The sequence below is a fragment of the Diadema setosum genome, chromosome 13 (assembly GCF_964275005.1).
Source record: "Diadema setosum chromosome 13, eeDiaSeto1, whole genome shotgun sequence".
In the NCBI taxonomy this organism is placed as follows: Eukaryota; Metazoa; Echinodermata; class Echinoidea; order Diadematoida; family Diadematidae; genus Diadema; species Diadema setosum.
Genome location: NC_092697.1, coordinates 12,290,258 through 12,317,356, shown reverse-complemented (window position 1 = coordinate 12,317,356; position 27,099 = coordinate 12,290,258). Strand labels below are relative to the sequence as shown.

Genomic DNA, 27,099 nt, shown 5'->3' with positions numbered 1-27,099 from the left:
TCACTCAAACTTTTCCCAACTCAATCCTACAGCTCAGTTCGGATTCATTGAGGAATGAAAATTTAGACATTGGATCATTTCGAGTATCAAACCGAGTCAGTTTTTCTGTCCATACATATATCGAAATATCTCGTTGGAGACTGGCGCCTCTGGAAAGGAATATAGAAATAAACAATGAGTAGATTACGAAAGACATGCAGAGCATGAAAGAAAAAACAGTACCTCTGTATGTCTCGTGGACGTATATGTCCTCCCACATCAACATGCGCCCTTTCCACGCGCAGTAGCAGAAGTTGTACATGGCGTAGGCGACGACGGAAGTGACGTCACAACTCCCTTGGGCCTCTGCTACCACGCATCGGTAGAAGGGCATCTCGCCGAAGCCGTCCCTAATCAGACCTGTCGGAGTACACGCGAAAAAGTGAAACTCAAACAACTTGATCACACTGACATGACGTATCAACACATTAACGGCCTGGTGATCAGAGCATCTGTTAAAAAAGTAAAGAAATCGTCCTTAAAAAAAAAAAAAAAAAAAGATATGGGCATACATGAAATTCACTGCAAGAGTTGCTTTCAATTCCCCATTCTAATCAGATGAAACATTTTGATTCAGCGATATAAATCAAGAATGAAGGTGTATGTGCTGACATTTACATTTCTTCTGATGGCGTGGGTTTAGAGATTGTTGAATTGGCATCTTGTCTGCGTTTTCAAGAAAAACTATGCAGAACATACACAAGGTGTCAATAAATCTCCTAGTCCAAACTCCTTCAGGGCTTCTCGTTACTTCTCGTCCATTTTTTTCTTTTTTTGTGTATTGAAGTACTTCAATCTGGAATTCATCCCCAAAGATAACAAGAGCAGACATGGCAAGAGGGCGAGTTGCCTGAATTCGACACCCATGAATCTCATGGTCTTCTCGCCCACACCAACTCGGCCTGACGAGTTCCAACAAGTCGTCCTCTCGTCTTCTTAATATGCAGTTGGTCTACTTGAGAAGATTTTAGCACAAATTTCACCAACTCTAAATTCTTTCTCGACAACATGTCCGAACTTGACATCATCCTTAAATTAAACCTGCGCTACGTGACTAAAATCCTTCGGAGAGTGCCCCGAAGGGTCACGGCTTCCGGGATACCTTCTTCCGTGAGCTCCACTTGATCCAAACTGTCCTCCAATTCGGCAAAATCATGGATTAATCGCAGGATGTCTGCACAGTCTTCTGGTCTCGCCGACCGCAGAGTGACATTTGTGGCTAAATCTGGGGCCAACACATTTGAATCTGCACCTGGAAAAAAAAAACACAGAGAGGTAGAGATAGAAAGAAAATATTCTTACTCAAAGAAATTGGCAGAAAGAACTCTACCAATGGGATTTCCGTGGTCGCAAAACGTTGCTATTGTTTCATAAAAATTCGCAAAAAGAATTCGACAAACGGTGATTCCATCAGTAGCAAAACATTGCCATTGTTTCATAAGAGTCTGCAACTTTGCCGATTCGTTCTATACTTCGAAACCCATGCACCTCTTCCAAGCGCCTTAACCCCTCCTGAATAATGCGATGGACAATCAGAATGTTAAAGTTTCTTGCAAATCTTTTTTTTTAAATACATTCTCCATTGATTCCGTCATTAAGAGTATTATTTCTACTATTTTGTAACAATATGGACAACTGGTTTTTTGTTTTCCTTGGTATAAGTCGATATGACGCTGGTGATGTTCGTTATTCCGAAATACACATATTCTGTATAGGTCTATCAAGCTGTTCGTTAATCGGAAAATGAAATAGGGTTCGTTAATCCGAACATTTTTGAGGCGTTATTCTGAAAGTTCGTTAATATGGAAATTAAATAAGGCTCATTTTTCCAGTGGTTCGATAGTCCGAAAATGAAAAAAAAAAAAAGTTCTAAATCCATTTTTTTTTTTAAGTGCGTACTTATTACAAACCTGCAGAATTACGAACCTTATTTCGTTTTCGGATTAACAGACCTTCGGAATAACGAACTTTCGTTCCTTTTCGGAAATACAAACCTTGGGAAGAACAAAGTGCAATCAGTATGGCGATACGAGTTAATAAGAAGTAATACAATTCCAAAGGCAGTGATTACCGTTAACACATAAGCAAGCAAACACATATATCGGGTAATATTTGCTTTTTCTGAAATGATAGAGAGTTTTAAAGTGAAATTTACTATATTTTACTCTTTCTTACATATCCTGGTGGCAGTTGCTGACATTGATTTGAGTTATTTTTGTTTTCTTTTCTCGGATAAATGTCCAATTAAAGCAAGCTTGAGTGATTGCCCATATTCTTTAGGCTATCATCTGGGCCTGAAGATACCACAGACGAAGGGAGGAGGAGGATAATCATACATCATACTTGTGAGGTAGCTTTATAGATATGATGGAATTCCTTCAGGCTGTGAGATGTCATGTGTTAAATATACTAACGACATATCGAGGTCAAAGGTTATTCGGCGGAGTGCTCCATCACCACACGGCACATCATCCATGTAGACTAAATAATGCCCCAGAAGGATGGACTCCCAGGAAGACGGAAAAGCCTCGATGAGATTTTGAGGTTCAGCCTCTCTCTCTCTTTCCCTATCTCTCCTACCAGTATTTCTCTTTCTCCTCCGTCTCTCTCTACCTCTTTTCTCTTCTTATATATCTACATCTATCTTTCTCTATCTCTTCTACCAGTATTCCTCTTACTCCTCCGTCTCTCTCTACCTCTTTCTCTTCTCATATATCTCTCTCTCTCTCTACCTCTTTTCTCTTCTCATATATCTCCATCTATCTCTCCCTATCTCTTCTACCAGTATTTCTCTATCTCCTCCGTCTCTCTCTCTCTACCTCTTTTCTCTTCTCATATATCTCCATCTATCTCTCCCTATCTATTCTACCAGTATTTCTCTTACTCCTCCGTCTCTCTCTACCTCTTTTCTCTTCTCATATATCTCCATCTATCTCTCCCTATCTATTCTACCAGTATTTCTCTTACTTCTCCGTCTCTCTCTCTCTCTCTACCTCTTTTCTCTTCTCATATATCTTTCCCTATCTCTTCTACCAGTATTTCTCTTATTCATCCGTCTCTCTCTCTCTACCTCTTTTCTCTTCTCATATATCTCCATCTATCTCTCCTTATCTCTTCTACCAGTATTTTTCTTAACTCTCCATCTCTCTCTCTCTACCTCTTTTCTCTTCTCATATATTTCCATCTATCTCTCCTTATCTCTTCTACCAGTATTTCTCTTAACTCTCCATCTCTCTCTCTCTCTACCTCTTTTCTCTTCTCATACATCTCCATCTCTCTCTCCCTATCTCTTCTACCAGTATTCCTCTTACTCCTTCGTCTCTCTCTACCTCTTTCTCTTCTCATATATCTCCATCTCTCTCTACCTCTTTTCTCTTTTCACATATATCCATCTATCTCTCCCTATCTTTCTCTACCTCCGTTTTCTTGCTCTTTATTATATATGTTTAATTTTTCTCCCTTCGCCCGTCTCTGTCTCTGTTTCTGTACGTCTGCATGTCTGCATCTGTCTGACAGTCTGTCTATTTGTTTGTCTGTCATTTTTTTTTTCTCATAGCTACTGTTCGTAAAATCGAAAGGGCGAGTTTCAGGGTGACTCGCAAGGTATTTCCAAATGTGAGGTCCTGATGGGTGAACGGTGTTGTGATTGGATGTCAACGACCAGACTGAAACAACGTATTTAACAGTAGGATTGAAAGGAGCGCTGCGGAGTTCCGGTGCGTCGGCGGAAGAAATATCACTCTTCAAAGCATTTTAGACGAAACCATGAGCACACATATATTACATAGCACAAACAACACAAAACAACACAACAAACACATCACACACAGACACACACACACACACACACAAACATACACCGTCTTAAGTCACTCTGGAAATATCACACAACAATAACACTTTCATACCATACTCGGAGCCAGTTTTCGCTTACCCTTTGTCACTAAAACAAACCGTCGGACGCACCAATAACTTTACCACCAGAATACACTTTATTGCACGTTTTGCAAATATTGTAGACCTCCGTTGGTTTTTCTTTCCAAGGGAGGGGGTCATAGCGATATATTATTCCCAAATTAAGGCCAAACAGTTAAGTTATGCAAACGAAAGGACTTTGAGAGTACACACGTATACTTCGAAATCATTTTCGGTCTTCAATTAATGAGATGTATTAAACTCTTTCGAATTGCCAGATTTTTATTTAATCAACGAACGGATCTTAATTACAAAAGAAAATCAGAGAAATATAGATCACAGCGTCATAAAAGCCGTGACTAAAAAAACAGACAAAACTAAAAAAAACGCTTCACCTTCTTTCGTTTCCCAGTGCTATCAGAAGGGAGAAAACTGAGAAATATTGTTAAAGAGCGCACACTAATGAGCTTCGTGCACGCTTCATTTTTTTTTTTACTGTGTCAAGGAACACGCCATAGTACCTCTTTTATTTCTAAAGAGATGATATAGTTTTGGTTGAGATGAGGATTCAAGTTTTAACATTTTTGTGAGATAATTTTTGTGAGACCACTTAATACATGCAATATTAAAAAAACAAAAAAAAAAAACACCCCACATCAATTCTAAAGGAATTGAAAGTTCATTTGATGAAAATCGGTTTTGCAACGGCTGAGATATCCAAAAACAAAGTAAAACAAAATGTTTTTTTAAAGGCTTTTTTTAAAAGGCTGGAGCCACTTTCTATTAGGACCTCTTGTGTTTGGATTTCTCAGCTATTTCAAAACCGATTTTAATCAAACAAATTTTTAATACCTTAATTCACGGTAAGCGGTTTCTAATTACACTGTATCATATAAAAACTTAAAATCTGAATCCCCTTCTCAACCAGAAATAAACCATCCATTTAGCACTCCTTATCCTTCTCTGTGGAAATCTTTGCATCGTTTATTTCGAAGATCATCGAATTAATTGCAACCCAGAATGCCCTGATTTGGTTGTCGTGAGAAGACGGGCCCCACTTTTTCCCGTCTTCAAATCTCGTCTCTGAAGCTATGTAATACACATTGCGTTAATTCCATTCATGTTTGTTTCCGGTTAGCTTTTAAAAAAATGTTGTAGATCTTGAAAAGCAGGGCAAGAAGTAAGCATGAAACAACCACGCTCAAGGAAGCGGTTCGTTGGCATGACGATTTAGGTCATGATTTCTCGCTAATGATAACACAATTTTTAAAATGTTTGTATAATTGAGGGCTGTTTCATTCATTAGAACTGCAATATACATCAGTTCCATCCCGTGCAGTTCAATGATCGGCAATTTCATTCTTTTAAACAGCGTATCGATAATCATAACTGATAATGGGAAGGTCATCGCAGCTTGTATTCCAGTTTGTATTTCGAAATGGACCGGGCTCTAGCGCATACATAATTACTTTTCTCACCAATCGCTGTCGCTAAACTAAAACCCTAAATAAAAGCGAATCAAGCAGTTACAGGACCTTGTTTGGAAGAGCAGGGTAATTAGAAAACCATCAGTGATTATTCATTAATTTTCACGCTTTCCGACCAAGAATTCGATAAAGTCGCATGAAGCCGAACTGCAAAACTGATTGCAAATTCACGCACGCACGCACACACGCACACATGCACAACACACACACCAACACGTACGTACACACTGATTATCATGTCCTAACGTAATGCAAAACGCAATGCATTCTCGGACTAATTACAGGCGTAATAAATCTCACAATCCTCCACCTCCCTCCCTCCCCTCGCTCACTCTCCCCATCCCCCCCCCCCCCACCCCTGTTCTGGGCGCTGACTGGTAAGGAATGAATGATATGATCCCAAGTGTTGTATCAGTGTCAAAGTATCAATTTCAATATCCATCTTGTCTGTTCTCTCTCTCGTTTTCTTGCTTTCTCTCCTTACATTGTATTTTAATAGATAGCATTCAAACCATATGCTACCGCCTAATCAGAGTCCAATACGGCATCATATTTCTTGCACAAGGACCACTGTTCACACTACACCGTGTATGATTTTACGTGTGATGCTCGTTATTCCGAAGCCAGTTAATCCGAAAATGAAATGTGGTTAATTTTTCAAAGGGTTCGTTTGTATTCGGAAACACACAAATTCCCTAAAGCTAGATATTGGTAAATCCGAAAATGAAAAGGGGTTCGTTAATATGAACATTTGTTTCTGAAGGTTTTGTTATTCTGAATGTTCGTTAATCCGACAATGAAATAAGGTTCGTTAATCCAGAAATGAAAAGAAGTTGCGTACTAACGAATCTTCGGAATTATAAACCTTATTTCGTTTTCGGATTAATGAACCATTGGAATGACGAACCTTGTTTTTTGTTTTTTTTTTTCATTTTCTGATTAACAAACCTGAGGAATAAACGAACCATACATATTGTATTTCATTTTCGAAATTACGAACCTTCGAATCAACGCAATAACGAACCTTCGAAATACTTCACCTTCGAAATAATGAACCTTCGGAAAAACGAACCTAATTCAATTTTCCGATTAATAAACCTTCCAAATAACGAACCTTTGGCAAAACGATCTGTAACTCGATTTCACATACGCTGAATTCTTCCTAAGGTTTACTCCGACAATATAAAGTTGAGAGATGGCGGGGACTTTATGATTCATATACTAGCCGGGTTTTTTTCTGTCTTTCTTACTTTCTTTCTTTAATCATTTCTAATTCAATCTGGCTGCGATAAATGATGTTGAATAAAACCATCATCTGAATTGAATGGAATGCAACTGATTGACTAAAATCTAAATGAATTGAGTTGAAATGAAATGAAATAAATTGAAATGAAATGAAATGAACTGAATCGAATTCAATTGAATTGAATAGAGTTAAAAAGAGGGGAATTGAATTGAATGGAATGGAATCGAATAGAATTGAAATGAATTGAATGGAATAGAATCGAATAGAACCGAAATGAACTGAATGGAACTGAACTGTTGAACGGAATGGAATCAATAAATCAAATTCAATTAGATGGAAATGAGGTGATTTGAGCGGAATTGACCTGAACTGAAATCAAAATGGAAGCAGGTTGATATAGTTCTCCAGACGCTAACATAAGAGTCCTATGGATAGAGGATTTAAGACACTAAAGAGTTAATCTTGAGAACATCATCATTTTGTCGTCATCATTGTTTTCATTATCATCATCATCACTGGCATTCTCGTTATCATTAACATCGCCGCTTTGTTTTCTTGTTGCTGTTATCATTGTCAGTAGACCTACATTGATTAGCATCATCAACTATCTTCGTGTGATCATGCTGTTATCGTGATATCATCATCACGTTATGATTTTCATAATTGCACGATCATCTTTTTACGATAATATCATGATTTCAATCAACCAAGCCTTGTCTACACGAAAGGAGGTTAAGTTTCCTGTAATAGATACCAAATGTCTGCTACAAGAAAAGAAAAAGAAAAAAAAAAACAAGTCCCAAATGTACACGTTCTAATGGTGACATATTCATTATTGAGGAGGAAACATCGCGTCCCAGGGTACAAGCTCGGTGCAAAAAAAAAGACCCTTGTAATCGAGCCATACGCCATACGTTGGAGACATTATCCCTGCTAAGATGAGTTTGAGAAAAAAAAAATATCAAAACAAAACAAAAATATGCCTTGGTAAGGACAAGCATGGATATAGTGTTACTTTATCAAAATGTGTTACGGTCGACTGACATTAAAGGGACCCACGCACATACTGCACTTCTACGGACTAAAGAAATCCTCTCGTTTTTCAATTCCTTGATTGCCTGAAATAATTTTATACCTGGGAGGGATCAATACTCAAAATAATTATGATGTACCGAGATAGGAAACACCCCATGAAAATCGATAACTCAATCAGATCCATCTAAAGAATCTAGGAAATGAAACCGGTGACACTTTTCTTAACATCGTGGTATATAAAAACGGAAGGGCGGCAACATGTCGAAAAATAATAAAGACCAACTTTTTTCTGCTATCCGATTTATAATGAAAATTTGAACACGTGGTCGCGTAAGCTGAGAACTTTAATGGGGTTATGATCCGATTTAATTTCTATGAATTGCTCCATTTAAACACATCGTGGGAAGTGTGTGCGCAGTTGACCGTGATAGATATCAGTGGCGTAATGGCAGTCAAAAGATAACTGATACGAGGTTATCTTACCGCACTGCTACACAAGCGTGTGACAATATATCATCGAAATTATGCGAGAGTGCAATTTAAGGGGTAATTGATACTCTGTATGTGTGCCTGTGTATGTTCACGTGTCTTTGGTGTACTCATTGACAGGATATTTATGTACCGAATTTGTAAATTTGAATATTTGTGTATTTTATTCACCTGAACATTCTGGTAAAATTATTCGAGTGTACTCCTTGCAGTCCAAGATAAATCTTGCGTATATTCACTCTGTATAATATTTGAACATTCACGGAATGTAAAACAACAAGTGGAATCGAACGAAAATACAAATTTGGAAGGGAAAAAGACGTTTGGCTAAGATACAAGTGGCACGATTAACCCTGTAAGTGTTACCACCATTGCTTTGTACGACCAGTAGAGGCAAATCTGCGGCACCAGTACGGTGAGGGTTAAAGAGCATGCACCTCGCTGCAACACTCTCCCGAGACTTCGCCTGCCCGGAAATGAAAAGTGATATTCCCTTTTTCCCTACTTTATTCCAACTCCATCTGGCGTTTTTGCCTTGTAGGACCCTACCTAATCACAGGGGCCTGAGACAGAAATTTGAAATAATAACTTAATGATCGTGATTACGTTGGGGTTTCGCCTTTCGTCCTCGAGTTGAGTTGATGTGATGCATACTATACATGACTGTGATAGCTGTCCGATACACGTGACTATTAATATATTACTGCTGAGACACGTGTAAAATGTCACATGAGCACATTGTAACATTGTAGGCGTGTCAAAGCTAGACACTACTCCTAGAATAGGTTGCTTGGATGATGCATCCGTTTTTGTTCATTATTAAACATCTTTTATCTAGCCGTATTTTTGAAATCTACTCCTCACGCAGTCGTCACTGTTTTCGCCCATTTACTGCAAGTTGTCAATTGGAAAAAACTCTTCGCCCGACCAGACTAGAGAAGCCGTGTATACTGAAAACAGTTAAAAGCCTCGACGATGCCTGAAGACTAAAAGAAATGCGTTTTTGCGTCGGATTAAAATGTGTGTCAACTTTAATAGCTTTCTCGTCAGTAGCTTCTCGGAAACCGTAACAACAGTCGCCCGAGAGGCAGTCTGTGCACCAACGTGTTTTCTTCTACAGACAATGATCCAAAGAGGGCGCTCTAGATTGAAAAACACATTAAAATTTTGTGTTAAAGGCGTACCAGTAATTTTGAAACTGGGACAAGCGTACCAGTATTTAATCAGATGGGTTCAACAAGTAAAGACAAGTGGCTTTTTGGGTGCTACTTTTATGATATGCTTTGATACAAGCCAGATAATGTTTGTGTTCATATCCAAGGTACCAATTCCTATATGTAAATAATTATATAGAAAGTATATTTTGTAGTCTGATCTGAATACAGTATAGCAAAAAAAGCTGCTGAAAACTGCTCATTCAATAGTGGCGAGCCAATGGAGTAAAAATGGAGTCAAAAGGGGCCTGAGCTCTCGATCCTAGCAGAATCTTCGTCAGAGGCAAAATGACAAACAGGTAGGGAAAGAATACACAAAAATGTCAATCAGCAGACTATGATTACATACGATAGGTAAGAAACAAAACAACAAACTAAAAAATGGACATTGATTTCCACAGGAAAGAAAAAAGAAACTTCTCAGAGCTTTGGCTCTGAGAAACACAGACATTAAAAAAAAAAAAAATCATGTCTTTCATCTCAGTATCCCCCTCCCTAATTTCCTATTGATATGATAACCTAGCAGCAGACTCTAGGTTGCAGATTTGGTAATTTTTTTCAGTTTCTTTAAGAAGTAAGGGTTAATCATTACTAGTTCGCGATTTTATTTTAGTTTAATTTTGCATCACCAACATGATTTTCAGTCTGAAAGGCATTCACGACTAGCTGCAGGCTTGAGAATACTCGTCTCTTTAAACCTATTTCGCGCGCCACACGCCACTATACAGAATTCAGCACACGTCCACAGTTCGCCCTGTAATTGGGTAATGCTTCCATCCATTAGACACGTCGCTTCACCTCTCGATAAATGGTCGAAATCTTTGCCTTCCATCATCCGGTCTCACTCTCTCTTCCCATCAATCTACTCCCCCGTGTGCACCTATACACTCCTATCTATCTATTTTATATATATCTTTCTCTCCCCCTATCTGTATATATTTCTGTCTATCTAAGTGTGTAGATATATCAGTGCAATCGGTCTCTTTATTCATTATTACCTATTCTTATTTCAATCTATCTTTCTAGTTATCTCTCTCTCTCCTTTTTACCTGTCTATCTATCTATCAATCTACCTATTCATCTCTCTATCTATCTCCCTATCTGTATAATTGTTTCTATGATTATCTAAGTGTGTAGATATATCAATGCAATCTGTCTCTTGATTCATAATGCTTGTCAATTCTTATTTCAATCTATCAGCTATCTCTCTTGTTACCTCTCTTACCTGTCTATCTATCTTTCAATTTACCTATTTATCTCTCTATCTATCTCCCTATCCATGTGCTATCGGTATGATATATTTCTGACCATCTAAGTGTGTAGATGATATATCAATACAATCTGTCTCTTTATTCATGATTATCTATTCTTATTTCGGTCTATCTTTCTATCTATCTCTCTAGTTACCTTTCTTACCTGTCTATCTATCTATCCATCTATCTCCTTGCCTTAATGTATACTTCCGTCTATCTATATCTATGTACGAACATATCAATGCAATCACTGTCTATATTCATAACGACTTCCTATTAATCTCTGTAGATAGCTTTCTTATCTGTCTATTTATCTATCGATCTATATGTCGATCTGTTTATTTATCTAAGTTGATTATCATCTCTATCTTTTTTTTCTCTCTGCGTCTGTTCATCTATCCGCCTACCTCCCTATTTTCTTCCTATATTTCTATCTGCCCATTCCCCTTATCTTAGAGCTACTATTCCTGATGAGTCCCTTTCAAACGTTGTACCTTGACTCTCAGTGCTGTAAGAATAGTATTATGAGAAGTATTATGAGGCATTATATTTTCCTTTAACCCTTTTCATTACGATTTGATCATTCTGAACACCTCATAAATTTTGCACGGGACCGATAACGTTTCCGAAGGCAATGGTTTAACAGAAACGATGGAGGACAGTAAGTCACAGATATATAGCTGTTTATATACATCCTTTTCATTTCAGTTTAGGGCACATGGAGCACTATTGGTGTTGAGTTGTTTTTGTTTTGTTTTTGTTGGATTTTTTGTGGTGGGGGGGGGGGATGAGTGGCTAGAAGGGAGGAGTCTTCGGTTACCTTTAAGTCAATAGGTTTGCTTTAGTCAGTCATCTGTTCTTCCTATTTGAAGAATCCTTTCTTGGAAAAACAAAATCATCAGTGTGATAAATTCCTTAATAACGTATGGATACAACAATATTATATTATCATAAACTGGATCAACGGGAGACGCAGAAAAGTGTTTCCTCCACTGTAAGACTTCCCTCCCCCGGATGAACCGTATATCCTTTAACCGGAAGTCTGCGTGAGAAATACTACCTGGAAATGGCATATCGCAATATTGGGATCTTTATATTCAATACTCCAAGGCCGTTTCCTGCGTAACAGAAAAAAAAAAGGAAAAGGAAGGAAAAAAAGATAATCCTAAAATGTGGTTCAGTGGAGAAACTAGTTCTGGAAATTTTTATCCTTGAAAGTTCATGGGAAATGTGGCACTAACAATAACGTGTCCAAAGAAGATTTTTGTTTTCGGGGCAAGGACAGAAGAAAACTGACCTATATCGGAAGTTGCAATTGAAACAAGAAGGCGTAGCTAACAAACAAAAGTACAGTTATCGATAAGTACCTTTCAATATGTTTTTGTTGATGTTGTTGTTCTTTTATATCGGTTTTTATATATAAATCTCAATTTCTGCCTAAACTTTACAGGCTCGAGTCCACCGAGTCAAAAAAAAAAAAACATTCGCATTTCATACATATGGAACTACCATTATCTGGGATATTGAACGCAAATTGGTAATGATAATATTTATTAAACATGCTTTTAAACAGAAACTGGTATCTTTCATGTCACATGGATTACTGTTCAGCAGCACTTGGACGCCAAAAACAGCATTTAAATACACAAATACGCAAACGCACATAAATACACACACACACACACACACACACACACCCACACACACACACACACACACACACACACACCAACAAACACATTATATATACACATACACACTTTTTGCAATGGTATTTAGTCATTATCATTCAAATAATAAACGCACAAACACACACGTACGTACGCATAATAATAAGGCTTGTATGTAGAAAAGTATCGCATTATATGACAGTAATGTGTGTCCTGGGATCGAATTTGTGACAGTTCTGTTTTCACGGGTTCTGACCTAGCAAAACTCGTAACCAAAATACCCTGCCGGATATGGGATGCAGTATAATAACTGGTCTACCACCTGTACAAAGAGTGGACTGTACAGGGTTTTATCAACAGACTATACATACAATTCTGGCATAAATTAGAGATGTATCATTGAAAAATGGGCCAGCCGCTTCGGAGAATGATAACAAGAAACTTTAGTTCGACATGACGTATAAGAGAGACTTTTAACTATTTCGACGAAGATTCAGAAGTTGAGAGCAATCTATACATAGGTGGTGAAAGGTGTACCCATGTGAGCAACTACCTTATACTACTCACTGGTGGCTCACTCAGAGGACATGGGCACAGGTTTCGTATTCCTTTTGCCCGAACACAGGCTTCCCTGATTCCATACGACTGTGGGACTCGCTGTCCAGTTTGACCATTTGCACCTCCGTAAACCAATGCCAAGAGGAGGTGCAAAGGATTCAGCTCCGTTAGAAGGATGCATAATTTTTACTTGCACGTAGTTAGTTTTCATGGAGCAACGGCACAGCACAACGCACATCCCTAAAAGTACGACGATTCACTTCATTGGTGGACTGTACTGGAAAGGAAGAAGAAGAAATGAGTTTGGCTTTGAAGATTATGAATACAAATTGAGAAGCAAAAAAAAAAAAAAAAAAAAAAAAGATCTTCTGAAATTCAAGAACCGTAGGAATACTAAAAGGTGCCAAAAATGAAACACAATATATAAGTCTTCCTGGTATCTTACATTTCTTATATCATGATTGCTGTATTTTGTTGTTTGTTTGTTTGTTTGTCTTTATGGGGAATCCACTTACGCACTGTCATGTGTGCCACCTGAAACACATCAGCTATGACGGTTAAAGTACCACTTTTGTAAAGAAAACAGTAATCTCCATCATTAGATGTTAATCTATATGTCTTCTTCTGTGCCCGATGTTTGCGTTTTTATCGCACGGTTTCCCCTTTTGTAACTCACAATCTCTTACACAGTCAAGAACGTAAAGTTTCATCCCCTTTCCCTCTCTCTTTCTCTCTCTCTCTCTCCCTCTCTCTCTCTGCATGTCTCCCCTTTTCCGAAGGTTCGTTAATCCGAAACACACAAATTCCCTTTACCTAGAGGTTCGTTAATCCGAACATTTGTGGCGTTTTTCCGAAGGTTCATTATTCCGAAGATTCGTTAATCCGAAAATGAAATAGGGTTCACTATTCCGAAGGCTCGTTAATCCGAAAATGAAATAGGGTTCACTATTCCGAAGGCTCGTTTATCCGAAAATGAAATAGGGTTCGTTATTCCAAAGGTTCGTTAATCCGGAAATGAAATAGGGTTCGTCATTCCGAAGGTTCGTTGATCCGGCAATGAAATAGGGTCCGTAACGAACCTTTGGCATAACGAGCTTTGATTCATTTTCGGATTAGCGAACCTTCGGAATAACGAACCTTATTTCATTTTCGGATTAATAAACTTTCGGAATAACAAACCCTATCACATTTTCGGATTAACGAACCTTCGGAATAACGAATCCTCGGAATAACAAACCTTCGGAATAACGAGCCTTCGGACTAAAGAACCTTCGGAATAACGAGCTGTAACCGTAATTTCATCTGAGGACTCGTTTCTTCATCTACGCTGTGCGTGGTATAGTGTGTATTTGCTTTATTTTCTCAAACACAATGAATGTAGAAACAAAACGAGCACAAAGGAGAGTGAGAGAGTTTATATTAAAAAAAAAAAACCTGTTCTAATGATCTGATTGGCTACCAGGCATGTGACGTCACGGCGCAACACATCATTGTCCAGACTGTCTTCATGAATGAAGAGATCTAAATATATCTGGCAATCTGTTGGATCGACACTGCGTGAGCACAAACTCATTAATGATTTCACATCAAGGTACGATTACAACATCGACATTATTTTGGGCCTGATATCAGTCAAGGATTTAAAAATGGAGGTAGAAAAAGTTGTTGCTGTCTTTTTTCTCTCTCTAAAGTTGCCTTCCCCTCACCCCCCCCCCCTCCTCTCCATGTTGATGTAAAGGTATAACGATCTGCTTTAAGATCCCCCCCCCACACACACACACGCACACACACAATCGGAACACAGCAAGACATAACATACCAACGTTTAAAAAAAAACAAATCAACGAATCTAAATGGCGTATTAAAAAAAAAAAAACAGAGAAAAGGGAGCTAAGTCAATCTTACATTACCCTTTGTGCGTATACCCTTATACCGTGACCATTGAACAGTGTGTTTCAATACGAGACTGAACTCTCAAACAGAAATTTGTTTCCGGAAATAAATGAGCGGACGAGTGCCTTTCGTGTCTGTTTGGAGAGTGGTAATTGATCGCTGTAGTGGGATTGTGTGAAAGGCCTTTTCGTGACAAGCTTGACCTGTTTATGGTTGGATTCTTCTCCAATTTTCGGCCCGACATACACCGATTTTTAGCCCATTCTAATTTCATCGTCGTTCCTGGAAACCTCGCGTAATTTGGTCTTATATCTATATTTACACACCAAATGGCTTTTCTGATTTTTTTCCCCCGCGCGATGACTTTGATAATAATGTTAATTCCTTACTGCATTTCGCTTTAGGTTAATTTTGGTAGCTTTATTCCATTTACAGAGAGTCACCATGTAGTGCGTGATTTCCCTCCTCCAAGTGTTTGAGTCTACGGACTGCTTAAACGTGAGTCTTGGAATATATAGATTTGGTAATATATATATATATATATATATATATATATATATATATATATATATATATATATATATATAATCTTATCGAAAAACTCAAACAGTCATAACATGGCAGAAAAGAAAAGAAAGAAAAATATCTAAGTACTGACAGAGGATGGGAGAAATGTCTGGAATGTTTATCGTATATTGATCATAACATGCTGGTCCTATACAGCTTGGTTTGACAAGACGATGTCTCCTTTCGGTCGTTGAATGTTAAACTTTGTTTGCTTGTTTGTTTGTTCATTCGTTTGTCTGATTGGCTTTATCTACAGTGGTCATACCAGCGCTTGAAAACTAGCAAGCAAGCTACCGCGGGATCGACAAGTCCCCTCCGAAAGACTAGGCAATGAAGACAAAATGCACTCCCTTATAAGGACATCAATGTTGTGACAGAGGACTCGAACCAATGACCTCGTGTCTGACTGAGCGTCTGTTGATTTGACCACTGAACCACAATGGTTAAGTTTTGTGTGAGATGGGTTTAGAGGATGTCGCATTGCACTCCAAAACAGAAAACCCTAAATATGTTAGCATCCTGGCCCTAAGAGGATATCATTTGACAAGACGTTTGACCCCCAGTCTGTTCCTCTTGATACAGGCGTAATACGAATCAGTATCTGGCAGTTAAGTTGGTGTATATCATGATCGCAATAACAGAACCCTTTGATATTGTCGTTATTGTGATTTGCAATATCTAAATCATCATTATTATCTTTCTTGTTTATTTACTTTTCATGTTTGTATACTTATTCATAGGAATACCCTCGTGGTTTGCTTATCCGCTTACTCTGTAGCATAACGGCCAAAATAAAAAAGAAAAGAAAAGACAAAGATAATATTGGCTCGGATTCACTTGTAAGTCATTTGGTATAGACAGGTGCTAATTTTTACTGACGGAGCATCCAAGTTTACGTTACCAAAGATCCGTCATCCCTGACTAGTTTCATTTTTGTTGATGTTTTCCACCTGCACTTGTATACATGAAGAGAGAAAGAGAGGGAGCGGGGGAGGGGGGGGGGGAGGGGGAGGGGAAGAAAATGATAGAATTGATGCGATACCAACAAACCGGATACAGGGTCTTAATGGAGGGCCTCTTAAGCATTAAAAATGAAAGCCACGATCATTTCAAGTGAAACCGGGGGGGGGGGGGGGGAAATAATGGCCCGAACTATCATGACTATTGATGTCATGTAAATCGTAAACAAATTATCGCCGGTAAAGGAGTGATGTGATGGAAGAATGAAACTCATGAAAGAGCGTTTCGAACAATACGATGCGATATGCCGTTAAATCATCCCCGAATTATCAACACGGACACGGCAATGGAAACGATGTTCATGTGAAAAGAATGGTTCACAGTATGGTGCCCGAAGTGAAAATTTTTATTCCTTTATTGAAATCTTATAAAGCCATGTCATTGTTACCTTATCTGATGTACTATGCAACTCTGAACGACAGCGCTACTTCGTGAAAGCAAGTGGCACTAACAAGTTTGATGACTTTCCTTTTTCTGATCGGATCTCATCGCAACATTCACTGTTTTGTTCTGTTTTCTTTTCTTTCAGTATTCTTCTGTGCGCTACATCCCTCTGCATCAAACACCTGTTGAACATGGATCGGACATTCACTCAAATATCTGTCTTCAGACCCTGTCTTAGTGTTTCAGTGTGGCCATAGAGCTACTGTAGCTCCACGGTGTGACGGAAGAAAGCTATCTTTGGTCACAAAATTCACGGTCACGATGAGTCGAGTTGTCTTGAAAATGCGCTGCTCTGTCTGGGTGGCCTTCAACATCTGGAATGAATACCATTGCGCTGAACCCTAGCAGACGTAGTAACATGTCAGATGATATAATGGGTAGGCCTATATACTAGTCTTCTTGCTTAGCTCAAATACTAATTCTTTCTCCTGTTTGACGTCCGTTATGTAGCCTTTCTTGCTATCTTCCTGGCGAGACGTATACAGAAATAAATCGAAACCGAGACTTACTTGAATATACCAATAAGTGGAGTTTTCCTATAGACAGCGGTTGCAGGCTTTCTGTTCTCTTCTATTCAGCAGAGCCTTACAACTGAACAAACAAATAGGAAAGAATTTCGGGGTAGAGCGGACTTACGAGGCAGTTGTTAAATTCCATACCAGCACTCTAAAACACAAATGTTGAATTAGCATTTAAAAGGGCCGAGGAGTGACAACACTTTGAAAGTGTTGGTTTTCCTGCTAGATTCAACATTTAAAATGTTATTTAAAAAGTTGGATGCAACACTTCAAAAAATGCTGTCACTCCTCGGCCCTTTTAAATGTTGATTCAACATTTGCGTTTTTAGAGTGAGGTATTGCACTTTTACCCAGTCGCTCGTATTCGCAAAAACAGTCTCTCTCTCTCTCTCTCTCTCTCCTTCTCTCTCTCTCTCTCTCTCTGAAGACAACTGTGAAAATCATCAAATACATACTAATGAACCTGACTGTAGTATGCTTTCGAAATAAATACAGACAGACCACAAACATGCAAGAAGAACAACAAAAACAACAAAGCAACAGCAGTAAGAAGAAGACGAGAAAAACCAAAGCGATAAATAAAGAAGGAAGAGGAGACCAAGCAGAACAGGAAGAACAACACCAACGACAACATCAACGAGAAGAAATTTGAAAATCCCCTCCCCCCCCCCAAAAAAAAAAAAAAAAAAAAAATGAATGACCCTGATAAAAGCTAGCTTTTCAAACTCTGTTCGGCCCCCTTTATCATTGTGCTGAAAGAAGCAGAAATCCCCTGAAAATCTGCCCTCCATTACGGGACCGGAGAGTAGATAAGTGACAAGACGTAAGGACTTGCCAAGAAGAGAAAATAAAATACAACGGGGGAAAAACCATTGATAGTATAGATCAAAGAGAAAGTGAGGCAACTTGGATAATGGCGGAGCACCAACAGTTCGGCGCTCTGATGAATAGCATTCCTTGGACCACTGGATTTTTCTTGAAAGCCAGCTGAGCTATTAACTTGTTCTGCGTGGACACGCCCTCGCTGATCTGCGTTCAATACGCTGCATGTATCGGGAGTAGCGGTCGGTTTCTTGTTTTCCTTGAAGAAGGGGGTTGGTTATCAACAAACACTTGTCCTTTTTATCGCAAAAATCGATACCACAGAATAGCGACTTGGACGAGGAGCAATGAGGCAACGGGTTTGCAGAGGTGGCAGTCAGGGAGGATGATAAAACCTGACAATTTAAGTGATGCTACAGTCACACACGGCCGGGTCACAAAACGGATTTGATCCGGATGAAAATGAGACGGATTAGTCCCGGATTTCGAACCATGTCAATAAGGAATTAAAATCGTATCGACCCGTATTAATTCCTTACCAACCCGGTTTGACCCGTCTTGACCCGTATCGAACCGTACAAAGATCCGCTTTAAACCCTTAACTGAATCCTTTTCGACCCTATCGACCAGCGTGTCAACCCGCTTCGATCCGTACCGACCCGGATGGAAACCTTGTCATCATCCGTTGCATGAAGGCAATGCGTTATACGGCAAGGTCCATACGGTTTTACGCTGCGGGTTGCAGTGGGTCGATGCGAGTCAATGCGGTTCGAACCGGGTCAATTCGGATATCAATACGAAGTTGAATCCGTGAGAAAATTTTGAACATGACCAAAAAATTTTCACCGCCATATCGTAGCCCCCGGAATCCATCAGGAATTGACACGGGTTACGATGCTGGTCAATGCGGGTCTCTACGGATCGAACCGGGTCGATACGGCTTTAATTCCTTATGGACCCGGTTCGAAATCCGGCCGTGTGTAACTGTAGCATTCAAGTGGTACACTCCTAGAAAAATAGGTTTGATTTTACATCTTTACCAATGTCACAATGGCAGCACCTTTACGGGTGCAACTTTGCACCTTTCAGTCCAGTGGCAGAGTGGGAACATCTTTAGAGGTGCCTCCAGTGTGGCCTTGGTCTGCACCTGTAAAGGTGCAAATTTGAAACTATTTTTTTTTTAATATATAATGTGTAGTTTGTTAGCCTCATTCAAAGGCACATCCACCACAAACGGAAGAAGGTATACATCTTGCTTCATATCGGAGATGAGTATGCGGAAAAACTTGGCACATTTCGACACAAGTGCACTCACTCGTTACAAGGTTGCGCAAAGCACCCTGCATACAAATCCCTAACATTATCTAACTAGTTTGAAATATATGGACATGGATTGATGTGGCCCTTTGATGTGACGTCACAGGCACATGTTCAAGATGTCTTTTTCACAAATCGCTAAATTCGATCTCAGTTCAATTCAACTGATTTCATGGAAAATGTTGGGATGAATCAGTCCTCACTTGGGAACAATATCTTGCGCCCACCTTGCCACGTTCTAGAATACATCTTGAATCTCTATGCATCCTTCCTAAGTAGATCTGATCTGAATCTGTCCCAACTCTGGGTTCTTTTTTTCTTCTTCTTCTTCTTCTTCTTCTTCTTCTTCTTCTTTTTTTTTTTTTTTTGGGGGGGGGGGCTCGATATGGTTCCAATTTGAGTGAAACAGGGCCCTGGTCCTGACTTTTTACCTCTGATATGTTCCCCCTTTACACTTTTACCTTGCACCACTGAAACCACCTTAAAAAGGTGGTTCAAAAAGAATCCATGTGATCACTGATATTTAATTATACGTAAGGAAATAAAAGCGATTTCTGTCAATTTATTGCTATAAGCGACACTTCAACTGCGTAACGTATGAGTACTTAAAGCGAATAACGCCATGAGTGATTTCAACACGAATCACTGACTTACACCTGAAAAAAACAAAATCATCGGTACTTTCAACGAAAAAAAAAAGAAAAAGAAATGACGTTGAATAGACCTGTATTATTGATTTCGGACACTCCAAAACTATCGCATTTCGCGTATTTTCTTTCTCGTTCTAGAATTCGGTAATCTGAACTCTTGTGTATGAGCCTGTCCGTCACCAACAGAGATGATGATGATGAAGAAGAAGAAGAAGAAGAAGAAGAAGAAGAAGAAGAAGAAGAAGGAGAAGAAGAAGAAGAAGAAGAAGAAGAAGAAGAAGAAGAAGGAGAAGAAGAAGAAGAAGAAGAAGAAGAAGAAGAAGAAGAAGAAGAAGAAGAAGAAGGAGAAAGGGAAAACGGTCAAGAGAAAGAGATGAGAAAGAGAATAAACATATCCAGTTGGGTGAGGAAAACTAGGGTGCATATCTGCCAGGGTTGACAGTATATCAGACCTGATTTATTCTGACAAGAGGGCAAATGGGTGCCAGGATTGAGCACCTTACACTGTGGCCTGTCATTGTACCCCCACGTCGACGATATGTTCACTGTTTTTATATTTCGGTGTATTTGCAGCGTGTTTGTTTGTTGTTCTGGGTTTTTATCCCTCTTTTTAACGGTCAAGTTTGTCGTAGTGGGTATTTATACCTGTACCATATCACAAATGTCCAAAAGATGAATTCGCTGCAGTATTCCGTTCAGTTCTCATACACAGCAGCCGTGTGTGTGTGACCAACTCCCTGCATGAGTCTTAAACACATAATACTGGTATATGACGTCACAAATACCTAACGAGTATTCTAAGTCGAGATGTAGGCCTAAATGGAAGAAATTTACAACACCTTATCTAGAAGCAACTTAACACTGAATTTGTCATAACAGAAAGAACTTGCCCATACAACTGTAACTATGGTATTCTAATGCTTCTTTATTTTTTATACCAGGTATGTGCTCACATGTCTATGTGCAGTGAAGTTCAAAGGCCTTTGATGCTGTTTGACGTAACATTGACGTTTGACTGGGTGTGCCTACACAGTATTGGACCTATATCATCACTGAAGAACTCTGTACAAAAAAAAGTCACATCATTCTATAGCGGCCACTGTATAATGTGTTCATCCTTGCAGTGACCTTTCTGAGCAGAGTGAAAGTGTTTGTCTCGAATATCGTTACTTGAGATTCAGTGAGAAGAGATGTCTGATATACATTATATACACGAGGTTATTAACTCTCTCACCACCATCCGCTAAAACTGGCCCTGATCATCCTGATTGTATGAGGACTGTTTGCTAGTGGTCCTACCAGTTCTTATAGTGGACAATTCCGGACCACTTAAAAGCTGGTCTGAATAGACAAACTAAAATTTTACAACTACAACAGTGAATTTTGATCAAAGATGGATAGAAATTAGGGAAGTTATATTTTTATATCATTAAGTTTGCTAATATTTGCAAAACAGTTCTTGAACAGTCAATATGAATATGCAAAGGACTTCTTTGATTATGCCGTCACCTCACAGCTTACCATTATAGCTCGTATACCTAAAATCTTGAACTTTCTTTTGTTGTTTTTTTTTTCAACGCAATTGTGGTCAGTCTTGAATTATATCTTATAGTGATCATTATTTCAAAAATATTCAGCTTTGAATGATATTATGTTTTATTCTTTTATAACGTTAGAATTTAATTTTGTTTTACACAATCAATGAAAAGTTGTGAGGTGATGACATCATCAGCTCGCGCATTTGGAAACTCATATCAACTTTTTTTTTTCAGAACTTGTTTTCAGAACAATAACTAACAAATTGTTGAAATTTCATAACATCCTTATTTTTTCATCCAAATTTGATAATGTTTTCATTGTCGTGCTCAGATTGTCAGTCTGTATTTAACTGAAATTACTTATCTTTCAGAATTGACCTTTTAATAGAAGGACTAAGAGGCGGATGAAAAAAGTTGGTATTCAAGACTTCTACACAATGCTGTGTTAATGTTACGAGGCAATACAACTCCGACCCGATTTCGATTCGTTCCGTCCAGCTGTGCCAACGATTTTTGAGACACTTTACCCAAAACAATACAGTAGCTAGCCTTCCAATCATACTTGCCTTATAGACGGCTTGCAAATTATAGGCATGCTGCTGGGCACTATAAGAAAATCTTTCTGTATTTGGTTCTAGAATTGTTGTCATTTTGACGACATTGAAGTCAATGTTGCTTTAACAAAACTGAATTGAATTGAAATGAATTGAAAATTGAACAAAGGTACACTCGGTATGCAGAAATTTTGACTCGGTCGTTTCTACCTATTTAATTTTTCTTCTGTTTTTTTTTTTTCGTGTTTGTGACGATCAGCAATAGTAAAAACGGAAAGTCTTTGATTCTTTTCCCTTCATTTTCCTGTACAGTATGTACCATCAGGCAGTCTGTGTTGAGATCAGAGATAGCTCCCCTGTGGTGAATTGTTTGACCTCGATTACCGTGTCACATGGAAAAAAAATCATCTCTGTTAGGTCGGAGCTTGAAGATAACATAGACTGGTGTATTTGCATTGTATGAAAGCAACCAGAGAAACATTTTTCCCCTGCACAAATCCTTTCATGATGACCATCATTTTAATTGATCTGAAGTGACGAGATGCAAGTGATTTGCAGGTGTATTTTTTTTCTTTGTCAGCATGGCAGTGAATTAGTATATTATTAAGCCTTGGTGGAAAAGATAACAGGTAACGTGTTTGTATGCATTGCCAGCGACATTTCGGAGTGGCTTGATGGCAAATGTTGAGCTTAAAACAGCAGCAACAACAACATCATCAACAATAACAATGATAATAATAATAATAATAATAATAATAATAATAATAATAATAATAATAATAATAATAATAATAATAATAATAATAATAATAATAATAATAATAATAATAATAATAATAATAATAATAATAATAATAATAATAATAACAATAATAATAATAATAATAACAAACAAAAGATCGTTGTTTGCACGTGAACAGTCGACTGATTCACACACATAAACACCAAGACATAATTATTTTAGCTGTAGTAGCATCTGAACCAGTGAACAACAAGAAAAAATGCATGCCGTCTGCGACTTACTTCGTATAAGTTTTCTCCTCGACTCCTCAAGCTCTGAGCTCGGCTTCTGTCGATTTCTTGTGATCAAGCGACGGGTGAACGTCCGCCGATATGGCGGGAACTCGGCTTGATCCGAGTAGTATCGTCTGCTGCTGCCCGTGTTGCCAAGAACGCCAACACCGCAGCAGCGGTCCACTCTCGTAGCAGCATCAGCGACCCTTGGCGAGCCGGAAGCACGGGGTCCGGGTCCCATCGAAACCCTCGGTGGGGATACACTTCGAAGCAGCTCGCGAAAACATCTTCTCGGCCAACGTCTCAACATCATTTTTTAGAGAAGTGTCGTAAGAATACTGTAATAATTACGGGGAGAGCTGCTGCCCCTTAACAGAAGTGGACGCTGTTCAGAATAGTGCATGTATCGACAGGTGGTATGGGTGGTGGTATACGAAGAGATTATAGGCGGACCAGTGCTCCCTTTTCTTCTCCACTCCAAGTAGCGAAAGGGCGGTCAATGGATTACGCTTTTTATATAACATACAATAGGTGCAGAGTGTAGGTCTATACACGAACACCGGCAAATCCCCATCAAGTGGACATGATCATGGGCTGCTCTGGTAGTAACTGTGATACGTAGAAGCCATCCCCGCGTATCTGAGAGCTGCCAAAAGCTCCGTTCAACGGTGAGCTACCTTTCTCACATCAACCGATCAGCCTATAATGAGCTGCTATGATGTGGGCGTCGGCAGGACACGGTCATTCATTCACAACGAATCGCCACACGGGAGCCTCGAGTGGAGCGAACCTTGCACCAACGAGCGTGCTTTGACACTTTTTTTTTTTTTTTTTTACGCGAAGTTTTCTATATGTGATAACAAAGAAGCCCGACGTCCGCTCGTTTTCCTGAACGGAAATACCGATAGGGCAAGCGCCTAGATTTTTCCAAGTACTGTATTTCACACCTAGGTGGGTTGAAGTTGATTACCTGCAACAGGTTTGGGGTGGAATTGCCTTTTCACAAAAAAATTACTCAAAATTTATTCGCTTCTGAGAGTGAATGCGCCGTCTTTCATTCTATCTTCTTCTATCTTCCAGATATTCAACAGTGACATAACAGGACACATAGGTTTGTGCTTGACCAGACAATGACCTTGCAAATATAAACATGCGCGTTACGTGCTGTAGACATTTCTGACTTCTTAGAGAATCCAGTCGTTTTACATAGCGCACTTCAGGTATACCAGTACAAATACTGTTGGACAAACCGATATGAACAGTCCTACGTTTGCCAATACTGACTGTATGTATAACATCTACCACTGTTGACATGAGAGTAAGGAAGGTAAACTTATGTCCCAGCTACCTTGTGATATCCAGGCCTCCCTTGCATGGTTATCATAAAGTCGCATTCTCTTTCTGTCGGGGGGGGGGGGGGGGGGAGATGTCCAATAAAGATTTGAGGACTTATAATGTTTTGTGTTTATTTATTTTTTGTTTTGTTTTGTGTTGTGTTGTGTTTTTTATATACAAAAGTAGCGATTCTAAGTTTGAAATAATGGTTTCCGTAGTTATAAAAATTACATCAACATTTTCGGGCTCTTTTCTGTTTGGTTTAGAAGTATAAAAAAAAAAGGGAAAAAAGAGAAAGATTTCAGTGATCTGCACTTTTTCTTTTTATGCCTATTCAGTCTAAATGATAATACGCTACCACGAACCAACAGAATAACCAAACCTGCAAACATCAACCAGTCGACTGCTTATAGGCGACACAAAGGAGGGAGAAATGGCGAACAGACGGGGGAAGCCAGGACAAGAAGGACCTAATCTCATCAGTTCTCATGGGGTAAATAGAAACGATAATAATGTGGTGCGCAAGAAAGTACACAAAAGTTTACCCAAGGAGTTATCAGACACTCCTTGGTTTACCCATCTTCACTAACCACACGTATAACTATTTCATCAGGACAGCAATTGTCCAAACAACAGTCAACTCGAATGAGAGGAACAAAAACGAAAACGGTCGTGGTCGAATCTCTCCCCCCCCCCCCCCTTCTTTCTCTGCGTTTTTCTATGACCTCCAATATAATAGCTTTTGTAATGAACAAATTAACCATGAAAAGACGGCGACATATTATATACAAATCACGGATTGGATCTATTTCTACTGTTGCGACCACCCCAGTGACATACTATATTATGTTTGCACTTTGAACCCAAACCCTCTACAAGCTGAACGAACGCTGAAAGCAAAAGAACGCACACGCTGTGAGCAAAACAAAACAAAGTTAAACAAAACAAAACAAGAAAAATACAGTGAATATATATATATATATATATATATATATATATATATATATATATATATATATTATTTTTTAATGCCAGCTCAACAAAGAAACTTGTACAAATTAATTGCCACCGGCAAATAAAAAAAAAAACACACACACACAACAAAAACATTAAAATCACATGTAATTTCGTTTCCTATAAAGATCAATGTATTGTGTTCTACAGAGATGATGATGATGACAATTACAACGATTTGTCAGATTATGACAATTTTGCTGCGGTTGCACGATAATAACCTAATGTAACTGAATCTGATCACTGGATAATGTGTCGCTTTGTACTGGCTCCTTTAGTCCAGTTCAAATACTCGTTTCTGTCAGTATGAGATATTAGGTATATACATATTGATAAGAGCCCATCACGCTATTTTCTATTCATCATCATCATAGCATGCTCATGTGACGTCATCGTGCCCTCATCATCATAACGACTATTGTTATCATCGTCGCCATCATCAGCATAATCATCACTATTATAATCCTCGCAAGTGTCATCGCCATCATAGATTACCATGATCATAATCATCACCGCCTTAGTTATCATTGCCTTCATCATCGTTACCATCTGTATTGTCATCAAGCTCACCATCGCTATCTCCATTGTCATCGTCATATGAGCATTGTTACGTACTCACCACCATTACTTTAATATAAAGGACAGGGAAATCAGCTCCATCATCACGTTTAACTCATACATATTATTATCATCATCACTTTCGTCATCATGACCGTCATACGACGAAATCACTAGAATAATTGTCATTACTCTAATCATCATCATCACCACCACCACCACCACCAACATGTATACTTCTTCCTCTTGAAAAGATGAAGTGACGTTTTAGATTGCAAAAGTCACAGGTTCGCGTTCTGTGCACACCTCCTTTAAAGTAAAATTCCCAGTATTTAAGATAATTCGACTAAAATTTTATCTTATTTTATTACTACACAAAAATCAAAGCCTAAATCTTTTGCTGCTGCTCGAAAAAAAAACAAAAAAAAAAATGGGGTATAGCTCCTCTTACTCCGTCCCCTAACACTTCCCCCCAAGTCTCCATGTCTTTGGATGGGCAAATCATCCTGTACTAAATAGATCGACTTCCCAACGTTTCGCAGTTTGACGACCTCGAGATTCCTCGAGGGAGGCAATTAGGCGGAATAATGACAGCACATTCCAACGCTATTTCACAGATCATAACTATATGCACCGTTAATTTGAAAACCGATTTGCGGTGGGATTTTAAAAAAGACTATCGTGTACACATCATACTCTGCCTAAAGGGATAGTGTAATGTAAAACAGTGTACTCTCCGTACTCCTTATCTATCGAGTTTTGCCAATCATCAACCCATATGCATAGCTTCAAATGCAGTATCATCTAGAGTTTTAATCTATGTCAATAAAGGTGGTTATTGGGTGCCTGTCATCACAAAAATGAAGATTCACAAAAGACGTTAACTGCAAACCAGCAGGTTATTGTATTAATCATGAACTGAGATGACTCGTAATTTCTGTGAAGTTGG

General features: G+C 38.8%; 1 protein-coding gene across 1 annotated transcript in view; it reads right to left on the bottom strand.

Annotated features, from left to right (window-relative positions):
* LOC140236419 (diamine acetyltransferase 1-like) overlaps window positions 1-23,484 on the bottom strand; it is a 29,319-nt gene extending 5,835 nt beyond the window's left edge. The window contains exons 1-3 of the mRNA XM_072316344.1: window positions 23,253-23,484; window positions 1,142-1,291; window positions 223-399 (exon numbers count right to left, since the gene is read on the bottom strand). Of these exons, the coding sequence (XP_072172445.1) occupies window positions 223-399; window positions 1,142-1,291; window positions 23,253-23,484 (559 nt within the window). The remainder of the gene's footprint in view (window positions 1-222; window positions 400-1,141; window positions 1,292-23,252) is intronic.
* Between the last annotated feature and the right edge of the window lie 3,615 nt (window positions 23,485-27,099).